Source organism: Cryptomeria japonica, chromosome 11 (assembly GCF_030272615.1).
Source record: "Cryptomeria japonica chromosome 11, Sugi_1.0, whole genome shotgun sequence".
NCBI lineage: Eukaryota > Viridiplantae > Streptophyta > Pinopsida > Cupressales > Cupressaceae > Cryptomeria > Cryptomeria japonica.
The window spans coordinates 200,260,824-200,283,894 of NC_081415.1; the positions used below are offsets into that span (position 1 = coordinate 200,260,824).

Here is a 23,071-nt window from a genome sequence, read left to right on the forward strand (position 1 = left end):
CTTTACTATGCTTAAATCTGGAAAACAATAAATTTAATTAACCTAGTTAAAACTAATTCTGATTTTCTGAGTTTTATTCAATCTGAAAGTACTAAAATTAACATGGTATCGGAGCTATAGGTTAGATCAATCTTCAGATTTAAAATTCGGTACACCTTTATTTCCAGATTGCTGTAGCTTTTGCAGATCAGGTCAATGGGGCTGAAAGTTGAAGATAGGCTTGATGGGAATCTCAATTTCACTGCATGGAAAGTTCGAATCAAGTTGGCCCTAGAGGAAGAAGATCTTCTTCAATTCATAGAAGCGAAAGAGCTAACTGAGCCTACAGATGCTGCTGAACTAAAACAATTCAAAAAGGATGCTCTCAAGGCCAGGAAGATTCTCATTGATTCAGTCAAAGACCACCTAGTCACTTCTATTGCCTCATTTACCACTGCAAGGGAAATGTTCAGCCATTTACAAGGTACATATGAAATTAACAATCTCAGTAGGGCAATTACTTTAAGACAACAACTATTTAATATCAAAATGGCTAAAGAAGATTCTGTTATTTCCTACTTCATGAGAATTTCAGAATTAAAGAATCAGCTAGGTTTAATTGGCCTTAACCTGGAAGACAAAGACCTTGTCATGATTGCCCTAAATGGCCTACCTCACTCATGGGAGTCATTTATCCAAACTATCAGTGGCAGGACTGAGTTACCTTCCCTTGATCGCCTTAAGAATGATTGCATTCAAGAAGAGTCTCACCTCATCACAAGGGGGCAAACCAAAAGTCCCCATGAAGATGATCACCTCATGGTTGCAGCTCAATGCAAGAAAGGGGGAAATTAGAAGAAACCTTATCCAAAAAGAAATAGGGATTTCAGATCATTTAGTTCCCAAAACCCTTGGAAGAAACCAAGAGATACCTCACGTGTTCGATGCTTTAGATGTGACAAATTTGGTCACTATGCTAAAGAATGTCAGAATAACCCTAACCAAAGTGAAGCCAACCTAAATGAAGTCTCAGAACAAAATGATGACTTCCTATTCATCTCCGCTCTATCTAGCAGTGTTCCTTCAGATAACAATACATGGTTGATTGACAGTGGTGCCTCTAGACACATTACAGGTTACTATGATCACCTTTTAGGCTTAGTTGAAAAGGATACCAGCCTTCACGTGGTAATTGGTGATGACACTCGTTATTCGGTAAGAGGTTCTGGCTCTACTTCCCTGAATTTAGATTCTGGTATTTCTTTGCACCTCAGTGATATCTTGTTTGTTCCTGGAATTAGAAGAAATCTAATTTCCATTTCTGCTTTAGAAGATAAAGGTTATCAAATTGCATTTTCTGAGGGAAAAGTCCTTGCTTGGCCTAAGAAAGCTAATTTTAAATCTGCTCGTATAATTGGTCATGGATATGATAGTCTTTATAAGCTCTCTACTAACCCTATTCAAGGCCTCATTAATGAGGCTTCGGAATCCTGTGAGTTATGGCATAGAAGACTTGGACGTTTGCATTATCAATCCCTTCCATCTCTTGAAAGATTAGTCAAAGGTATGCCTAAACTTAGTCAAATTCATGATAACACTTGTAAAGGTTGTGCTATAGGCAAAAATGTTAAAAGTCCATTTCATAAAAGTGAAAATAGAACTAAAGACACACTAGAATTTGTTCACTCTGATTTATGTGGTCCTATGTCTATAGCATCTCCTAGTGGATTTCTGTATTACGTAATCTTCATAGATGATTTTTCTAAGAAAACTTGGATCTACTTCTTGAAATCTAAAGAATCTGATGAAGTCTTAAGTAAATTTAAAGAGTTTAAAGCATTAACTGAAAACTCCTCTGGTAAAAGAATTAAATGCTTAAGATCTGACAATGGAGGTGAGTACACCTTCGGTAGCTTTTATGATTTTTGTGTTGAGTCAGGAATTAAGAGGGAGTTTTGTGTACCATACAACCCTCAACAGAATGGTGTTGCTGAAAGAAAGAATAGGACTATTATGGAAGCTGCAAAGGCTATGATCCACGATCAAGACTTGCAGACCTTTCTATGGGCTGAGGCTTCTAGAACAGCAGTGTATATCCAGAATAGATGTCCTCATTGTGTCCTAAAGAACATGACCCCGGAAGAAGCCTTCACAGGATCCAAACCAAACATCAGTCACCTCAGAATCTTTGGAAGTCCCGTGTATGTTCATGTGCCCAAAGAAAAGCGATCAAAGTTGGAACCCTTCGGAAAGAAAGGCATGCTAGTCGGATACAGTGAATCCTCCAAGGCATTCAGGATTCTCATCCCAGGTCAAAGGTACGTTGAGGTAAGTAGGGATGTTACATTTGAAGAAGACATTGCTTTTAAGAAATCGAAAGGTTCTTGTGTTATTGATGAAGCTAATGACAATCAAAATATAAATGTTGATTCTAACCCTGAGATTCAGAGGGAGCAAGTTGAACCTCCTCCTCAAAGTGATCATGATGACCCTCCAGAACCCATGAATCCCACTGATATTCCTAGTGACATTGTCATTACCAAAAAGAGGCCTCTCTGGGTAAGGAACACCATTCAAGAAGCTGAAAGTTTTGCTGCTCCCATAGGCACCTTCTGTGAAGCTAAGAGACCTCAGGTATTCTCCAACTACGTTTCTTTGATGTGTAATCTCTTTGAAACTGAACCTTGCAGTGTTGAAGAAGCCTTAAGTCATCACGCCTGGAAGCTTGCTATGGATGAAGAATATCAGTCAATCATCAAGAATGATGTATGTGACATTGTGCCCAGATCCAAAGGTAAATCTGTTGTTTCCTCTAAATGGTTATTTAAAATTAAACATAATGCTGATGGTAGTATTGAAAAATATAAGGCTAGATTTGTAGCTCGTGGTTTTTCTCAAAAGGAAGGCATAGCCTATGAAGAAACATTTGCTCCTGTTGCTAGATACACTTCTATTAGAACTATAATAGCCATTGCTGCTGCTAGGGGTTGGAAACTACATCAGATGGATGTTAAGACTGCCTTCCTCAATGGTGTCATTGAGGAAGAAGTCTATATTGAGCAATCTGAGGGTTATGAGATTCAGGATAGATTAACCCATGTGTGTAGGTTAAAGAAAGCTCTGTATGGTCTTAAACAAGCTCCTCGTGCTTGGTATGAAAGAATTGATAAATACTTGCTAAGTCTAGGGTTTTGTAAAAATGATGCCGACTCTAACATATACTTTAAGGTAGCCAATGATGAAATGCTAATTCTAGTTCTTTATGTGGATGACTCATTTCTTACTGGTAAAGATGAACTTATTATTAGATTCAAGAAAGAACTAGCTTCAGAATTTGAAATGAAAGATTTAGGTCTAATGCATTATTTCCTAGGTCTAGAAGTATGGCAAAGATCTAACGAAATTTTTCTAAGTCAAGGAAAGTATACTATTGACATTTTGAAAAGATTTAGAATGATGGATTGTAAACCCATGTCTACTCCTATGGAATCTAACTTAAAGAAGTTAAGTGTTTCTGCAGCTAACTTTGAATTTGCAGATCCATCTGAGTACCAGCAGTTGATTGGTTCTCTGATGTATCTAGTTAACACTAGACCAGATATATGTTTTGCTGTGAATGCTCTCAGCCAGTTCATGAGCTTGCCCAAACATGTTCATCTTGTTGCAGCCAAGCATATCCTAAGATACTTGCGAGGCACAGTTGGTTTTGGGCTGAAGTATCCACTTAACACTCCAATAACCTTGGAAGGTTATTCTGATGCAGACTGGGTTGGAAGCTTCAAAGACAAGAAAAGCACCTCCGGTATTTGTTTTAGCTTGGGATCTGCAGTAATCTCTTGGGCTTGCAGGAAACAATCCTCAGTGGCATTGAGTATTGCTGAAGTTGAGTATATTGCAGCAAGTGTAGCTTCTAGAGAAGCAGTGTGGCTTCGCAAGCTTCTTGCAGGGCTGTTTGGTCAAGCTTGGGATCCTACAGTTATTCACTGTGATAACCAGAGTTGTATTAAGATGTCCATCAACCCAGTGTTTCATGACAGGTCAAAACATGTGGAAACTCACTATCATTTCATTCGGGACATGGTGCAAAGAGGTGCTATTCAGCTGAAGTATGTTAGCAATGATGAGCAGGTTGCAGATATTCTTACCAAGCCTCTATCCAAAGTGAAGTTTGCGTAGGGACAAACTTGGTATTATGGAAAATGAAACCCTAATTGAAAGGGAGTCTCAATCTCAGTAATACGATGTGTTGTATCAAACCACACTCTGCGAGCAATGTAAGGTGGCATTACAAAACTTCTCAGGGAGAAGTATAATTATTAACCATCCTCTGCGGGCAATGTAAGATGGTATTGTAAATGTTAAACCACCCTCTGCGGGCAATGTAAGGTGGTATTGTAAACTTCTCAAGGAGAAGTGTAATTATTAACCATCCTCTGCGGGCAATGTAAGATGGTATTGTAAAACTTCTCAGGGAGAAGTGTAATTGTTAAACCATCCTCTACGGGCAATGTAAGATGGTATTAGTGTAATTGTTGACCATCCTCTACGGGCAATGTAAGATGGTAGAAAAGATCCTCTCCACCCTCTGTGGGCAATGTAAGGTGGATCCAGTCTATGCTTGTGTGCAAGCTGGAAGATTATGATTATGTAGTTCCATACTTGCTTGTGTGCAAGATGGGAGATTATGGTTATGATTCTCTTCCCTAATTAAGAGGGAGTGTTGTTTGTAATTAGGGTTGGCGGATTCCAATTGCCTTGGGCAACATTGGAATCCACCTCCAACATATAGGGCCAGGCCCAATACCTCTCGGCTCCACCTAAAAGGTCTCCACGCTACATCCAAACCCAACTCGCCTCCATGATAGGGCCGACCCTATCCAATTCGCTTAAAAGGAATTAAATAAATTAATATGTTTAATTTGCAAAGAAGGCCGACATGATCAAGAAGTATCACTACTCCTATAAATAAAGCATATACTTAACATAACATCATTCATTCAGTTTTGCAAGAAGGTGCAAAATATATACTAAGGAAGCGAAATATATATTCAAGGCAGTTGATAACAGTGAACTACATTAAAGTGCAGCAGATCACTAATAGAAGACAGCGAACTTCTTCAAAGGCAGCAGATCACCACCAAGAGATAGAGAACTCCATTGAAGGCCCAAACAAACCCTATAGAAGGACTGCAAATTACTTGAAAGGTGCTGCTACCCTTGTTACACACAGAAAGTCCGATTAGGAGGACTGCAAATCATGATCTCCATTAGCGAACTAATTGTGAAGACTTCTATCTCATCTTCCTTGTGACTGCAACATCTATACTCTAGATAAGTGTGTAATTATCAGTTGAATTCAAAACCATAATCAGATCTGAGGATCTTTTCTGGCTGGGTTTTTCCTCCTAGGAGGTTTTCGCAGGGTAATTGTGCTTTGTCTTTATGCATTCATTTCCTTTACTATGCTTAAATCTGGAAAACAATAAATTTAATTAACCTAGTTAAAACTAATTCTGATTTTCTGAGTTTTATTCAATCTGAAAGTACTAAAATTAACAGGGATGAGGTGTTCCTACATCCAAGCCTACCACATATGCATATGATTAATCAATATATACTGCCTACCAGAGATTATAATAATCCCGAAATTGGACTAGAGGAATTATGTCAATTCCCCTTAGTCCCCATAATTCATTTAATAACATCACATTACTATTTGTCAAGTAATCATCATTAACATTTATAGCTTCATAACATTTCCTAATAGCTTATTCAATATTGTGATCATCTGCTTACATCTTTGACTCTAAATTGTTCATTAATATATTTATATATATATGAGTGTGTATACACACATATGCACAGATATATATATATATATATATATATATCTGTGTGTGTGTGTGTGGTGTGTGTACACCCACATACATACCAAACTGTATTAACAATTCTTTTACTGCGTTATCTTTAATTCCCTACAAGACAGAACTTAATTGTTGTCCCTATTCACCTCTATAATCTTTTACAGACTTAGACTCCTGAATTATTAATATTCTACTCACCTCAAAATACAGTGCCGTGCTGCTTTGTCAGTTTGACTTCCACCGTGTATGCTCTGCCAACTTCCCTTTTCTTTCCTTTTTCTCCGTCCCCTTCTCTGCAAGCATTATCGGGTTATTTGTACCCATGGTAGGGAAGGGTTGTGTCCCACCATGGGGTCCCTTCCACAGGAAAGGGTGCAACGGTGGTCACAGCTCCAAAGCTGCGATCCCCATCCCACCACTTCCCACGGGGTGGGAAATAAAAATAGTTGTTTTCGTATTATTAATATATTACTTCTTTATTAATATATTAACATTATTTTAATGTATTACTTCCACATTTAATATATTACTAATAAACTTATTAATATATATTATCATCATTATTAGTTTTTTCTTTAGCATTTACATTAATAAAATTATTGATGCCAATTATCATTAATATATTCGTATATATATTATTACTGATAATAAGCTCTGTAAATTTTAATGAATGCATTTATAAAACAGAGAGTAATTTTTATGATTCCTAAGAAAGTCTTACATCATGTGATATAATTGAGGGTTATCACAGAAATCTTGACTATAATATAAATTTTGAATTCAATATTCTCATTATTAAATGTTAAATTGTTATTTATTAATGTTCACTCCAAAGTTTTGTAGTTTTCAAGTTTTTCTAGTTTGCTTAAGTTTCATTTGTAATTCTTATACATCTTTTTATAACAATTTTTTCAAGTACTATATGTATTTTAATACCACCCCCCCCTCGTGCCTTCACTGCTCCAAAACTTAGTCCCTTGGTCCCTTCTCCCTAAAACCTGTCCTCGTGTCCCTCATTAGTAAACTTTGTGAAATTATGTTTATTACAAGGGAGTGACAATGTCACAATTCTATATAAGATTAATTGAAAGGTCCATCTAAATAAAAGTTGAAAGTCCAATTATAATATAGATTAGATTTTAGAGACTTGATAATCTAAGTGTAAAAATTTGATGTGTTCATTCTACCTAACCAGCAGTTTTTGTAAGATTAAATTTACTGTTCGTACTTTTCTTATAAGCACGTAGTAAAGATTACATTGCTTTAGACTTTTCTTACATTAATTTTACCATTCAACCCCATGAAAAAACCCATACAAAATTCTAACAAATATTAAGGCCAATTCAATCCTCCATTCCAGATTGGTGGCGGGTTGGTAACCTAAGCAAAACAGCCTCTTTCTGATCTTTTTGACAATACAAAATCATCATATTAACTTTGTGTAGGCACTTCTGCCAAATGATCCCAGAGAGGAGTCCTTTGGCACTACTAAATTCTAACAATTAGACATATTCATTCTTCTACTTTCCAGTAATTTTCAATATCTGATATAGGCTCTCCTTTCTTATCAATTCCTTAAGTGGTTCCCTTTGTTATTGTCTGGTTTAGATCCAAAACATGCATCAAACCTGATCTGCAATGGAGGGCATAATCTGGGTCAATCTGTTACTTTCAGTACAGTTGTCAATCAGTGGGAGACCTATATATTCAAATGGAGTAATAAAATAGCTCTTGAAGTAATTGTGGAAGTAAACTAGCATAGATATCTTAAATGCATCTAGCTAAAAGATGCTGAGAGATATTAGTCTCGAGGAGCGTTTATTAATACACAACAGAGGTATATATGTGCCTTGACGCTGATATCTCCTGGCATATTTTAAATAGATGTATATAAGCTACCCATGCTAGTTATTCACAGAGATATACTTATATTGCACATTGGTTCAGCTATCGAATATCTTAAGATTTGACAAATGAAAAAACTGTCTCTTATATCATGTACATTTGATTTTTCATTTGACAACCCTTTTAAAGCCTTGAAAATTTGTGTTTGCAACATTGTTGTTGAATTGAAAATTGGGGGCTCTGCCTTATGTGGTAGTCTGATGATAGGAATGTTTGTTTTAAGAGCAAGATACAACTGACTGTAAGGGAATTCATGAGATCATGCATTCAGTGATTTTGTATTTCTGATCCTCTCATCTCCTGTTTGTAGATTGCTGGAATAGATTGTCTCCCCAAACTGTTTAGTCTAGTTTGAATAGTGAAAATGGAAACATAAAAAGTAAAATTTGGATAGGAAAAATGTAGTTGCACATGTGCTTTTTGGAATTTGCCTCTTCTTTCGTCAAAAAACCATGAAAAGGTAGAAACTTTATTTAAAACTTTGGCCAAGGTTTGACGTGTTTAAAGGCCTAAAACATGTCTTTTTAAAGGTGAGTGTTGTTTGTTGCTTGCGTATCTATTTTTTATTATATGATAGGGCAATTCCTTTTTAATTGATTTGTTTTTGTTTGTGAAGTTTATAGTCTAATTTTTTGTTCAAGGTAAATGGATAAATATATTATTTGAGCAAAAACTGTGAGATCATCTTGTCATTTTGTTTCTATGGTGATAGATTTTCTCAACGTGTCCTAAATATTGTGGTTATGGTTATCTGTGCTAATCTGCAGAGTAAAGCCAAAGATATGGTGATGCTTGCTGAAAAGATGCGGACAAAACTGTTAGCAGGATCAACTGGGCAGTCCAGTGCAGGTAATGATGATGAGATGGGAACCAAACAAGAGATACAAGATTGGCTTCTCAGTGTCGGCATTGCATCTCCAGTTACAAAAGAGACTTCTGGTGCTCTTTACCATCAGCAGCTGTCCCGTCAGGTGCCTCTCTTAGAGCTGTGCTAGCCGGCATACAACAATAGTTTGCAAAGGTGTGACTGATCATCTGTCATAGTATTTTTGTAGGGTACTTTATCCAGAAGGTTCTAAAATTCTGTTTTTTAGAGATTGGTCGCCAATTAGCTGGAGAATGTTTTAGGGATGTGTTATTTTCATTCTGTTTTGGCTGGGAAATGAATTGATGAGGTTTTAGGTTTGTGATTCTCTGTGATTGATGGAATCCTAAGCTGCCTATTCAGGCATGCTGGAATGTCATTTTTTTCCCTGGGTTTGTAGGGCTGGGTATATATCTATCTATCTGTCTTATGTAAATATATTAAAAATAAATAAATAATGTACTATTTTATAACTAATAAATATATATAATAGGTTAATTAATACAAAACAGTAATAAAGTGTCCAAACTAGTGTTAAAAGGGTTGTGTGAAACAGAACCACATTTCATGTCCGTTGAAGGTTTTGTGAAACATACAAAATCTTTCACTTTTTTGGAGCGTCATATATTGCAGTCAGGAATAATACTGTCACAGTCAATGTTTCCAGTTGCAAAATAACTCCTTTATGTCATTTGCTGTTGTGGGCATTTTTTGGAGTGTCATGAAGGGCACAAACACAGATTCACTGTTATGAGTGGGAGTCTGAATTGTTTTTAGGGCATACAGCAGTTGCAAAAAATACAGTTAAGGGCCAGGGAATGGTCCTCGTGTATACATATTGACAAAGGAACTTACAAGATTCTTCTAACATTGTTGAACAGTTTTTTGCAAACAGTGTTTCAGTATTTCAAAATTGTACAGCTCCAACGCCACAGTTGTGAACAAGATGAATAATAATACGTCTCATAAAATGGTGTAATGTCTCCTTTTGGGATATACCTGATTTTTGCCCAAAAAAATATCATCTCCAACAATACAATTTATTTACACAATTTGCAATAAAATTTAGTGAAAATTGTAATCAATTAACATCAAATATTATGGTCATAGATATTCTTTATAGAATACAAAATACGATGGACCCATTTCATAGTTATTCCCAACAGCCAACCATAATATGGAATACAATGGGAAAATGTGATAGGGTGTAGGGAGCCTGTCCTCCTCAATCAAGCCCAAGGGCATGGAATTAGCCTTCGAGTCATTTGGCTCCTTGGCCCCAAGTATTGGCACATCCATCTTGAGGTTGGCATGTTTAATGAGAGAACCAGTACTGCTGCATCTCCCTATCATTTGTTTCTCATTGATTCCAAATGTGATCGTTTGTTGGAAATCAAATAGATAAGTTACTAATATATATATATATATGTCTTGAAAAATTTGCAATTAATTCAATAAATAAATAAAAGCTGTTATCTGTTTATAAATAAATAGCAGTAAACACATTTATGCTGCATATCAATCCCTGAATAAATATTATTTCTGTCGCGTCTTACTGCATTATGATTGGAATCAGATTGTCTTGTTTGATTTCCACTTGATCTTTTTTTTATTCCCTGCCCCTTTCCAACAAACAGAGCCACCTTATATAATCTTCATGAGGGAATGAACAGTCACAACCTTCACAAGCTATACAACTTATCCTAAATGAAGCGTGCCTCCAATCCGAATGGCTGCCCCTTCAAAACCAACATATGTTTCCTTAATAATGTTTGATAATACTTGTACCTTTTTAATTCTTTTGTCTTCTAGTGTGGCTGATGTGGTTTGTCTGTTTTGGCAAAAACGTTTGATCTCTTTTGTTCCCCTTAAGATTCTATGGGAGATGTATTAGGAGTGTTGGCTTAAGGGGTGTTGGTTAATTTCTTTCAAGTTTTAGGGACATTACAGATGCACAGTTAAAGGTTTCTGGAACAGAAGGGAAAAGCATGAGTTAGCATTTCAACAACTTTCAAGGTTTGTAAATTGTGTCATGACATCTATGCGTCAATAAATCCTGTAGGAAACCATTTTTGATGGCTCTTTAAATTGTGAAGGATAGAAACATGAACGAAAGGTCCATGGGCCCAGGGAAGCATGGACAGAATGCTTGTCAATTTTTGGATGTGGTTAATCTTTTGAGCTAAGACTTCTTTCGTTTATGATTTTTGTCCTCTGATCTAGGTTTTGGTTCATGGTTGTCTTGGATCGACAATTCATGGTTTTCAGTTATCATCATCTTAGCTTAGCTCCTTTTCTACTTGTCTGTTTTTTCTAAGTCATTCTGTTGGCTTAGGATGCTAACAGAGTTATTATTCCAAATACCAAATACTGTAAAATTGTTTTTGCGTCCTCGGAACCATTTAATAATCTGGAGATAAAAGCTCCTGTTTTTTGACAGGCTTTAGCTGGAAATCATGTAATTATTAATTTTGAATCAGGTAATTAAGAAGTTATTCCCCCCATCCGTTCAATGGAGAACTTAATTTGTGCTCTTCAGCTTTTGTTTGGCATTGAAAATAAAAAATTCGAAGCTCAAAATTTGCATCTTCCCTCTTTCTCACCTACCTGCTGATGGATCATTTTTTTCAATTGTGTTTTGTATGGTTATCTCTTTCCAATGCTTAGTTAATGGTTTGGGTTTGGATATGGGGGTTCCCAGTACGTTGGTATGCTGAAATGTTTTTAGGGTTGGGTATATCCATAGAGAAAATATATAAAATTCATGAATGTATACATATTTTAGCCTGAAGCACTGAAGCAGTAATTAAATTCAGATAACACATAACATACATATAATAAACTAAATGTTAAACAACCATAAAATTTAAGAATATCAGAATGTGAATAGATATAAATATTAAAATTTAGATAAATTATTAAAACTTAAGTGAATTTAAAAATAGTAAAACTAATTTTTTATAAAACATTTAAAATTAAATAAATTTAAAAATATTAAAATTGAAATGTAAACGAAATATATAATATACCATGTTAATAATATTTATAAATTGATTAATTTCTAATATATAATATTTTATAACAAAATAAAGAAATACAGCTGAAGAGACAACATTGGCCCTGTAAGGGCTGTGTTGGCTGTGGCCAACTCTCGTATAATTTTTCCCTTTATATTTAAAAAATAAACTTTGACACCATTGATGTTGCTTATTTATTCTTTCCATGAAATGGGAAGATGGAAATAAAACTTATAATTAAGAAAAAGAAGAAACAAGGTAAAAAAATCTCGTAGTCCATAGAGGGTTTACTTTGGGCACAAGACTTGGACTATAGATTCACCCAGGCTTGTGTAACCTGAGTTTTTCTGGGGAGGGTCCTGACTGTCAACATTGTCAGTTTTCAATTTCGAGGCTTTTCGACCATTGTCACTAATTGAGTGTAATATTGAGTTATATTTAATTAATTTTATTAAGGGTGCCATTTTAATTAAAATAATTTATCAAGCACCTCAATATTATAGCTTGTTGGAAAGAGAACGGAAAGTTTAAATGATGAGACCTTAAAAGTGACTATAAGTGCTATAAATGTTTTAAAAGTAAGTTTATGGAAAGTTCCCTAAAACATTTATAAGAAGGGGGATTGAGAGCTCATTTGGTTTGTTGAAGATTATTCTACTTCTCTGATTGAGACCCTTGTGGTTCTAGAGATTGAACTTGGTTCATCTAAACCTTTGGAGGACGAAAACCCTTTAGAGAAGATTAGTTTCAGTGGTGAAAGATTCCTTCCCAGCTCGTGATTTGGCAGAATCATCCAGGTTTTGCAGTTGCACATCATCGTTTGGTTTTGAAGTTTCGAGTTTGGAAATGTATGAAGTGTTCATTGAAGACAAATTTCTATGATCTAAGGTTTGGCATGTTGTTTGTATTTGGACGCCCTATTCTTCTTTGTATGAGCAACTTATTATGGGTTTCATCTTTGGGCATAGGGTTTGAAGATTATTATTTGTGCTTTGAGGGATTATGCTGAGGCAGTAATCTTTGAGTTGAATAATTTTTTACCTTGGCGTAGCTTTAAGTAGAGAGATTGAGAATATTGTTGGACGTATTGGTATATTGTGCCCTAGGTGTATGGGTTTTCAGCTTAAATATTTGCAGATTCGTGCCTTTGTGCCTGGTGGCAATTCCTACAAGAAAGACCGTTTACTACCAGGCAGGAACATATATAAGTAGTTTATGGGTTTTTGAAGTTTTGATCAGCTTCTTTGTGAGTATCTTCAGCATTTAGGAGAGCCGTTCCACTTCAGCAAAGTCATTTCAATTTCTGAGAAGGGATGCAGGAGTTTCATGGTAAAGGGAAACTAAAATTGCAAGGCCAATTTTCTCTAGTTGGGACGTGGGGTTTCCTGTGTGATTGGATAGTGGAATTTGTTGTCTATTTTTTGTTGTTCAAATTCTGAGACTGCATAAAGCTGAGCATATTATTCTTGCAGTTGTTGGTGTTATGTCCAAGTGCTGCACCGGTTTGTAATAGACAACATTTCAGATTGAATTTCAGATCTGTGCATGATTATTTCAGTTAATTCAAGGTCAGAGTTTCATTTGTTTGAGGCATTATACTTTTGCTCTCACTATAGAAAATATTGTGTAAATCTTGCCATATTTTGTTAATGAATAGAGACATTTCCTATTACTTGTTATCTATTTGTTTGAGTGCATTGCAAACTTGAATTGTATCTCTGCAAGGTTAACTGAAAACAAATAGAAAACCTTTAAACAATCAAACGCTATAAGCAAGCAAACTGTTGACAAAATTACCCTGAGAGAAAAAGTGAAGATTTTGGGCAAGAAACAGTAGGGGTTACTTGTAGTGGTATCAAAGTTGGTGATCTTGCCAGCCTGTTGGGAATTTTGAGGATTGATTTTCAGTTTTGAAGCATGTCATCAAAAGATAGAGAATGGTTGGCCAAATTACTCTTCGAACAAGGTAGTTAACTCAATATTCAATCTTAACCAAGGGATGTTGTTTTCAACACTCCGAACAAATTAGAAGGATGTTTGATCATTGTAGTGCATTTGTACTCTGAGTTGTTGCAATTAGCACTAGTTTCTACAGTAAATTCCTTAAGTCAGCACAGGTGGGTGAGACACACAGATGATGAGATAAGACTGATGATTACTTCATGTTTGAGCAAGATCATGAGAGTTTAGCATCTCAAGCACCTTATGATGATAACACAATGAAAGAGGTATTTCAATTGTTGGTGGATAGTGTAAGAACCCGTCCTTTCTGTACTTATTTTTTCAGTTTGTGTGGTTTGACATTTTGTCAAACACTTGGCATGTATTCTTCTTACAATTGATTTCTGAGTTTCGTTTTATTTCAGAGGTTTTAGTTTGTGCAGTGTTTGCTTTGAAAAAGAATTGATTACAATGACTAATAGATAACAATGACAAGATAATAAAGATAATAATCATAAGCTTATTCTTATTTCAAATCTGATTCAAACTGGAAACAGAAATATCTCTTCAAATTTTAGTGCTATTACAATCTGGAAATTTCAAGTTTCTTCTACAATGGTGTGTCCAACTCATGCACAAGTTCACATACCAGAAGTAGATTCCAAATGAAGGTTGCAGCTAACAGTGCTCAGCCCAACTGGTAAAAACCAGTCACTAACACTTTGAACTGCTGCTGTGTTAACCTCTCCTACGTCCCTGCAGTTTCAGCGCCAATGGATGGCAATATGAATATGGTCTGAAGTTCAATGTGTCCTTTAGTCACAATTCGATGACATGAATGGCTGAAGATAATGTCTAAAATTCCTTATGTAGGTTGGATATTTTCTGCCCTTTGTCTGAAGATTATGACAGCTAAAAATAATCCCAAATTCCTCCAAAGATATGTGTCCAAGCCTAGGAATAGGGGATTGAAACGTTAGATTCAAAATGTATCAATGAAGAGCCAAGTAGATCATCAAATCTTGTGGGATAGCAAAGTGATGTGTCACTGTAGCAACACTGTTCACACTTTATTCGTTGCACTGTTCACGTCACTGTTCACGTCACTGTAGCACCCAACAATGTCCAACATGCAGCTCAACGAGTCTGGCATCCAAACTCCTTCACAATATTCAAACCCTAGCAAAATGAATAGTAGAAATAGAAAAGGTACCTTACAACAGCAGTACCTTTATTTTTAGAAATGTGAAACACAAGTGAGATACCTAAATGATATCTCGAATTGACAATGGGTTTCCATCCTCAAACCCATCGAAAACCAAATCTCCCAAATTCTCCAATAGAGAAATAATAAATCAAGCATATCCAAGCATATCTGAAAGAGAGCTCTTGAATCTCTTTTATAAGGCTCTCATAAGAGTTTGCTCACTCACTTTGCTAGTGTGGAATAAACAAAATCACTTTTTGCCTTTTCCTATTTTTTTAAGATTTTGCTTTTTCCCCCTATTTTATCGCGATTGCTTTTATCCCCCTATTTTATCGCAATTGCTTTTTTCCTTTAATATTTCCCATGACATTTAAATAATTTTCCCTTCAACTCAAGTCCCCAAACATTCCATGTCTCCAATGTGTTATTAAATAAAGGAACTATAAATACTTCCACTTAACTATAGTCCCGCATTAATAACTTAAGTTTATTAATAAATTAATTAATAATCGCAAACGATTATTAAAATCTCCAATCAAAAACAACAACTAACATCATCAGGATATTATTTATGAGTTCATTGTTGATGCAAACCTGGCCCAGCTGACTTACTATAAATAGTAAGTATCCCAAAAACCCATCAAAACTCATCAGAATCACTTGCAATTGAAACTGCCTAGGCCAAATATCCTCAAGATCCCTAAAATGTCCTGGTTAGCCTATGAGACAATGGAGAAATAGGCTAACGACAACCCCATACAACATGTGCTAGAAAGGGGACATTACAGTCCGCCCTTCCCAAATTTGTTTGTCCTCAAGCAAACTTGAACCTGAATGCCAATACCCGGTTTCCAAACAAACCTATAGACTGTTTCATCACAATTGCATCCAACATCTCTGTTGAACTCTGTCACCATATTAAGCAATCCTCTGTAATGCAACCTACCCTTCATTAAAATTCTTGGATCCCATAGACAACTGAGAAATCTTTCAACCTCATCATCTGATAATTTCTACCAAGAGTTTGTTTCATTTCCCCGTGAATCAACAGAGTTGCTGTAATCAAAGAGTAATTTCTCTTTTTGTTTCTTATTCCCAACATGTTCCCGTTGCTCTGCTCTGATATAATCATAAATTGAAACTCTTCTATCATGTGCAAGCCTGTCACCCATGTATGTACTTGAATCTCTTATGTCATTAAGCATAGTCAACATGAAATGGGGAATAGTTTTTAGCATATCTCCAAAAGTAATCACACACATCTCTTCACTTTTTTCGGCAGCAACAAGTGTGAAAATATAATTTATACTCACTTCTCGAATGCCTTTGTTAACATGGACTGGTGAATTCTCATTAACATCCAATTCCCAAGTGCTATAGAGATCATTATGTGCACTCAAATCCATACAACTAGTTGTTATCGTCACTGCATGATCTGAAAATTCAATGATTAGCATCATAGGAGAACTTTATACATTGAAATGTGAGATGGAGGCCAAGGAACCAAATCTGAAAATTCATTCCCAATTGGTTGTAGGCTGCTAGAATATGGCTCATTTAACAAATATAATGCTCTCTTATTGGTTAGAGATAGAGTGTGATCATTTGCTAACCTTTTATCTGTCAACTCTTCAATCCTATGACTCCCATATTCATTCAAACTTCTTGGTATACCCATACAAACAAGAACTTGATATACCTCATGCTCCTTCTTAATGCAAATCTTCAAATATCAAGGGAAGTTCATACCTTGTGAGAAACTTGAAACAATGAAGACATCCTCATGCTTAAGCTTGCAATCTTGAGTGTATGCAAAGTGATTTTCTAAATCCATGTCAACTTGAAAATTCATCTTTGACATCTTATGACAAACAAGTGCATAACGACTGCTGTTCACCATCAACAAATCGGCATGCGATACAGATTCTATCTTAGAATCTTCATAGCGTTCAAACAATTCTTCTTCAAACATCGGTTGCTCATCAATGGTGGTTGTCCTTTCTAATGTAGCTGTCATAGAAAACTGATTTCTGATTGACATTTTGTCAAACTCAGCTCTAAGTTAAGCTTGTCAATCTGATTTTCTATTAATGCTATCAGATTTCGACAACCCATGCTATAATTCTTATAATGCTTCTGGATTCGATTGTGTACAATTTTTTTTTATCATAAGAATTAATCTGATTTTCTGCTTTTTGCAGAGCCTCTTGAATAGCTTCCAAGGTATCCTTAGTATCCACAAGCTCATAGGTGAGATTGTCAACCTCTTCTTCTTTCCTATACAATGATTCTGAATAAATTTCTGCGAGATTAAGGAGGTGGTCACGATCTGAAAGTAAGTGCAAATAATTTGACCTCATAGTCTCAATACCTTCTTTGATTACCTGCAAATCAGCTTGAGTAGATTCTTCTTTACCCCTTTTTTCTCTACTGTCAAGTTGTCCCTTCCAAAGGTGACACTCCATCAACTTGTGCATATCATCAAAATGTGTTAATGCTGCAACTATCTTATCTTCATTGACCTTCAATTGGTTCTCCAATTTGTGTGTTTTAACAACATTAGATTTATATGTTGAAATAGCTGATTTACCTTTAGAGATTTGGCTCTCATAGCAAACTTCTTCTATGATATCTTCTTCGCACTCTTGCTGATTTAGAACCAAGGCAGCATTAGAATCAAGCATAGAATCACCATCATCATCATTTGGACCAATCTTTTCATTTGGAGAGAGTGGGGCAGCAATAACATGAGTCATGGAATCACCAAAAGAAGCCATTACCTTTCCGGAATTATCAATCATGATTTCTACATCACCCACAAAGAGGTTCATGCAACCTGAAGCAAAAATTGACTCATCATATTGGCAACCATCCTCTTCATTGCTGGACCAAACTTCTTCATCTTCAGGAATATCTTCAACGGTAGATGCACTTGGAGAATCAACTTCATCCTTAGGATCAGCTTCCTTGTTCAAATGATCATTTAGAAGCAAACTTGTATTGGCAACCTGTATTTCCTCTTCAAATGATGTCAAGGGAGGCTTGGAAGTAGATGGAATGTCTTCCAATACCTTTTCACCTATGCATTGGTGATTAGGGTTCCAATCCTTATTGCAAGAGAAGCACATATTTTGCTGCCTCAATTCATTCTTGCTCACTTCCAGAATTTTGTCACTGATAGAATCTTTTTCAATTTCCTTTGTTTTCTCTTTATCCACGAAAGGTTTAAATTTATCCAATGTTACCCCGAGTTTCCGGGATGGCGGGACGAGTTTCCAGGATGGCAAATTTTTTTGCCAATTTTGGGGACGGTGGGGGGACGGCAAATGGGCAACTATATAAAAGATAGGGAAATTTTAAAATATATAGTGAAATTTTAAATGTTCATATGAAAAATAGATAAAGCATGTATATATACATTATATTCATATGAAAACATGGATAAAGCAAGTATATGTACATTATAGAACCTTAACATACCACATTTGTGTTCAGAATTCATTGTCAATACTCAATATGCATTCATAATTGAAAGTACATTGTCAACATGCCAACACTTGTTTGCATGTGGTTCATTGTTTCTTTCTGGTTGAAGGATATTTTGATCGTCTTCCATTTCTATCATGACCTACAACCGCTTCTTTATGCACTACAAAGTTTTGGATGTTTGTGAAATTCTATACCAAGTTGTATTCATATTTCTGAGCACTTTTGGCTGTGATTTAGACCTGTTTATCTTTCATACCTCTTTTTTATGCACTATCGCGTTCTAAGTGTTTGTGAAATTTATTACCAGGCTGCTGCTCATTATTTCTAAGTGCTTTTGGAAGTGATTTAGACATGTTTACCCATCATATTAGTGAAAATCCAATTTTATAGACCTATAATAAAATAAAAAAATGTTTTTTGACCATTTGAGTCTTTTTTTGTTTTTTAAATGTGCTGGGAAAAGGGGGACGGTTGGCGGTCCCCGGGACGAGGGGACGGGACGTCCCCTTCGAGAGTCACTGTCGTCCCCAAGTTTCCGGGACGTTTCCCACAAATTTTGCAATATTGGGGACGGCAGGGGGACGTCCCCTAATCGTCCCCAAGTCCTCGAAATGTCCCCGGTACAGGGACGGGGGATTTTAACCCGGGGCACGTCCCCAGGTTACGTAGAATTTATCACATTGACTAAATATACTGTTGACTGGATTGTAAGCGGTAGTAGATATCATAGTAGCAAAGAAACGGGACTCAGACTCGGCTCATTTAATTACATACACAAGTATACATCAATCACATAAGCATAAATGCAAATTGTAGCTGAAAGAAATAACGTAGATATATAAATATTGTCAAATGTATACAATATTACAAAACTCATGGAATAAAAAATCCATGTCATCATATGATCATCATCAAATGTTTCATACAAATACCAAAGGTAAATACAACTGCAAGCCTATGGCTCAGAGGAGCCAGCACAACTGCACCCTTCGGCCCTGGCCCCTTGTGAAGGCGTCTAAGGTAGGTCCTGGATAATTCGACAACCATAGCCACTCCCTGTGACACCATGCCATGCTCACCAACATCAAGAACATCCGTGTCACTATCTGCCTTTGAATCTCCTATCTGTGCTCGTGCTCTTCGCTCCTCCTCTGCCATGGCTACAGTCTTAGGCTCTATATCTACCTGGTTGATCCAATCAGTGTCAGACTCGGAGGTTAAATTTTCCCTACGTCTATTGACACAGTTTCTGCCCATATTTTTTGACGGGGGTTTGGGGGCAACGCCCCCAAGGTGGGGTCAAGGGGCATCGCCCCTTGCACGCTCCCAATTTTGTAACTCTAATTTTTCTCATTCTCAGGCGGAGGTTGTAGTGAACAAAGAGGAGACCATTCATTTTAAAAAAACTTTTTAAAGTGTTTTTTTTTGTCATTTTATGTAACCCAGCCAGTAGCCGAGTTTTAGGCACCGGACTCACTGAGTTTGGCAAGTTTATGCCAAACTCGGCAAGTTTGGCGAGTTTGGCGAGTTTGCTCACCAAACTCGGCCGAGCCCGAGTCTGAGTTCCAGAGACTCGGTGAGCATGTCTCGAACTCAAACTTGCCGAGTTTGGCGATTTTTGGGCGATTTTCTAATCTCTGCATAGTAGCAAAAATTGTTTGGGGAAAAAATTGGCAAACCATAAGTATAAGATTTTTTAAAAAAATAGGGAAAAAATCGGCAAAAAATCAGATTAAAAAAAATCATAAAAGATTGTAGAAAAAGCAGTGTTCCACGGGCGTTGGGGACGGGGGGACGGGGGGACGAGGGGGACGCGTTTCCGGGACGGGGGGACCAAGGGCCTAAATTTGGGGACGGCGGGGGGACGGCGGCGGGGGTGTGGCGGGGTGGTGGTGCTCATATATATACATATAGTACTTGAAAAACTAGTTTTGAAAAGATGTATAACAGTATAAGAATTAGATTTCAAATGAAACTATAGGAAATACCAAGATTACTTAGATTAGTGATACGTAACTAATTGCTAAAAGTAAATAAAATTTGACAAATGAAATTGTCAAATTGGAGATTTCTCATTTCTATCATATGAATATCGAAAAAGGAAAACGAAAAATATGAATATCTGATGCCATTGCAAAGTCTATAATAATAAAGATGATTACATGATTCATCATTACAATGAGTAGCCAAATACAAATACGTGTAGCAATAGCATTACAAAAGAGACGAGTCAAATACAAAATGACAAAACTGAAAAGTGAAACTGAAAACTCAAACTGTAGCTAATGGAGGCCTCTAATCATCTGCGAACTCCTCCTCACTGGAACTGCTGGACTCCTGAGGATCAAGGTCCCTCAAGCTCACACCAACTAGCCCTGCATTTGAAGTGGTAGGATCATCCTCATCAATCTGTGAAGGCTCCTCTGGCTCTACATCCCATCTTGCCGCTGGACTCTCCTTGTACATAAGTGTCTTGCGGTCAATGAGACGCAAAGCACTGTGTACAGCCAGAAGCTTCTCTGCTCTCTTAGAGGTAAGTCTGTTCCTCTTAAGAGAGTGGATGAAGCTATATGTAGACCAGTTCCTCTCAGCAGCTGAAGAACTGGAAACCTGGGATAGCAGACGGATGGCTAGAGTGGTGGTCAAAGATTTCGGGCCATGACAAGTCCACCACAAAAGTGGGTCCTCCTGTGCCATAGTGTCTATATCCATCTTTGCCGCATCTGAATAACCTCTAAGAGTGGCAAATCTTCCCCACTCAGTGCACATTGTGCCGGCATCTCTGGAATCAAACATCTTCTCTATGCACCTAAAGAAACCCGCCTTCACCTCATCATCCTCAAATCGGTGTCATTCTACCCGGTCTAGCCTTGTACCACTTAGGGTTCAAGGCAAAGGCAGCCATATGCAAAGGAGTGTTCAACTTGTCCCATCTACTCTAAATGATAGGCCGGATTTGCTCATTGTAGAATGCTAGAGAGGGGTCCTTCACTCGCACAGTAGCCCTCATCTGGTCAAGCATAGAGTCAATGCACTCATACACCTCTCCAAGGTTAGGTGCATCCCCATCCCCATATCTGATCACCTGGAATACTGGAGAAATGATGGAGACAATGTATTTCGCATCAGTCCAAAACACATCACTCTTCACTATCTCCTTCACCCTTCTCCCCTGCTCTGTCTTGGCCTCAGCCCACCTATTCCACTCATTAGTCATAACCATGAGTTGCAATGCCTCTTGCAACTCAATCATTCTCTCCAAGAGAATGAAATAGGATGCATATCTAGTCTCAACTGGTTTCAAGAACTCCTTCGCGAAGGTCCTGAAGAGTGCATGTGAAGTGTGGTGGTTGCAGATAAACATCTGCACATCTCTCGTATCGGTGACCACTCCTCTAATCCAGTCAATCTTCCCCATGTCCTTGAGTGCATTGTTCATGGCATGCACACAACATGGGGTCCACCAAATGTGTCTATAGGCTGCCTCAACGAGTCTCCCTGTTGCTCTACACACATAGGCTGCATCTGTCACTACTTGGACCACATTTTGTGGCCCAACCTCCTCAATAGCCTCCCTGAGGATTTGAAACTGGAAATCAACATCTTTACGATGCCCTGTACAATCAACTGCTCTAAGGAAGTATGGGCCCTCTGCACATGTGACCATGACGTTGATGAGTGGACGATGGCTAATGTTCGTCCACCCATCCATAACTATGTTGCACCCCGATGCCGCCCAACATGCCTTCATCTTCTCCATCAAAATATTGATCTTGGAATAGCTTTTATCCAAGATCGAGGTCCTCATTTTCGTCTCCCCTGGTGGCACATAAGATGGTCCTCCCTTGGCCACCATATCCATCATCTTCCTATAATAAGGAGACCGTGTAACATGAAATGGAATGCCATTGGCAAAGAAGAAATTGCCAATGGATTCATCTATCTCATCTCTCAGCTGCACATTAAACATATCAGCAATGGGGTTGCTCTGTGGTGTATGCAACCTACGTTTCCCAGCCCTGGCAGCAGTAGAAGTGGAAGTAGATGGAGATCCAAACATCATTCCTCTCGCCTGCGAAGCATGAGAAGTATGTGGCACTGGCACATTCTGGCTGTCGTGAAGTGATGCCCTAGCAGACAAAGTAGTAGGCATTGAAATATTTGTGTCATCTGGAACCCCCCAAAGCTTGTTAAACTCAATTCTGTACTGTATATTTTTGGGTTCCTCCAAAAACTTACAATGTTTCACGCCTTTTCCTCTCCAAAATAGAAAGTGTGCATTCACCCTGCTAATGCTACCGAACCATTCTCTGTCACAAATATTGCACTTCCACTTCCTTGTTCCCCCACTTGAATGTGATGCAGTGCCTTGTACTGATATTTGTGAAGCAAACTGTTTTAGAGGAGACTTAGGATCAAAATGACCCCTAGCATATGGTGCCAACAACTCTGAAGGGCAACCTGTACTAGCTGCTGCACTTGCCATAGAACTAGATTGGGCTCCAAGATCAGCCCCATGGTCACCCCCCTCATTTTCAGGTACATATTCTGAATCATTCTCACTATGAGAATGGATTTCCATGTTATCTTCACTCGTGCCTTGGGAGCTCATTGTGAAATTTTCAAATTGACACTGCATTTCACAAAATAAAAATAAAAATAAAAATAAAATCAGCCTTGTTTAACAATATATTTTAAAATTTTTTTCCTATTCATCTCAAAATGAGATTTGATGTTGAATCTTGAGGGCACCCTCAAGATTCAACATCAAATCTCATTTTGAGTCTTGAGATGAATAGGGAAA

At 37.3% G+C, this 23,071-nt stretch overlaps 1 protein-coding gene across 3 annotated transcripts in view; it reads left to right on the forward strand.

Moving 5' to 3' along the window:
* LOC131041272 (vacuolar protein sorting-associated protein 36) overlaps positions 1 to 23,071 on the forward strand; it is a 43,996-nt gene that overhangs the window by 11,582 nt on the left and 9,343 nt on the right. For 2 of the 3 annotated variants that reach the window (XM_057974311.2, XM_057974305.2), the window contains exon 2: positions 8,516 to 8,719. The exons of the other annotated variant lie outside the window; for it this stretch is intronic. In XM_057974311.2, coding sequence (XP_057830294.2) covers positions 8,516 to 8,719 — 204 coding nt within the window. The remainder of the gene's footprint in view (positions 1 to 8,515; positions 8,720 to 23,071) is intronic. 3 annotated transcript variants of the gene reach the window in all.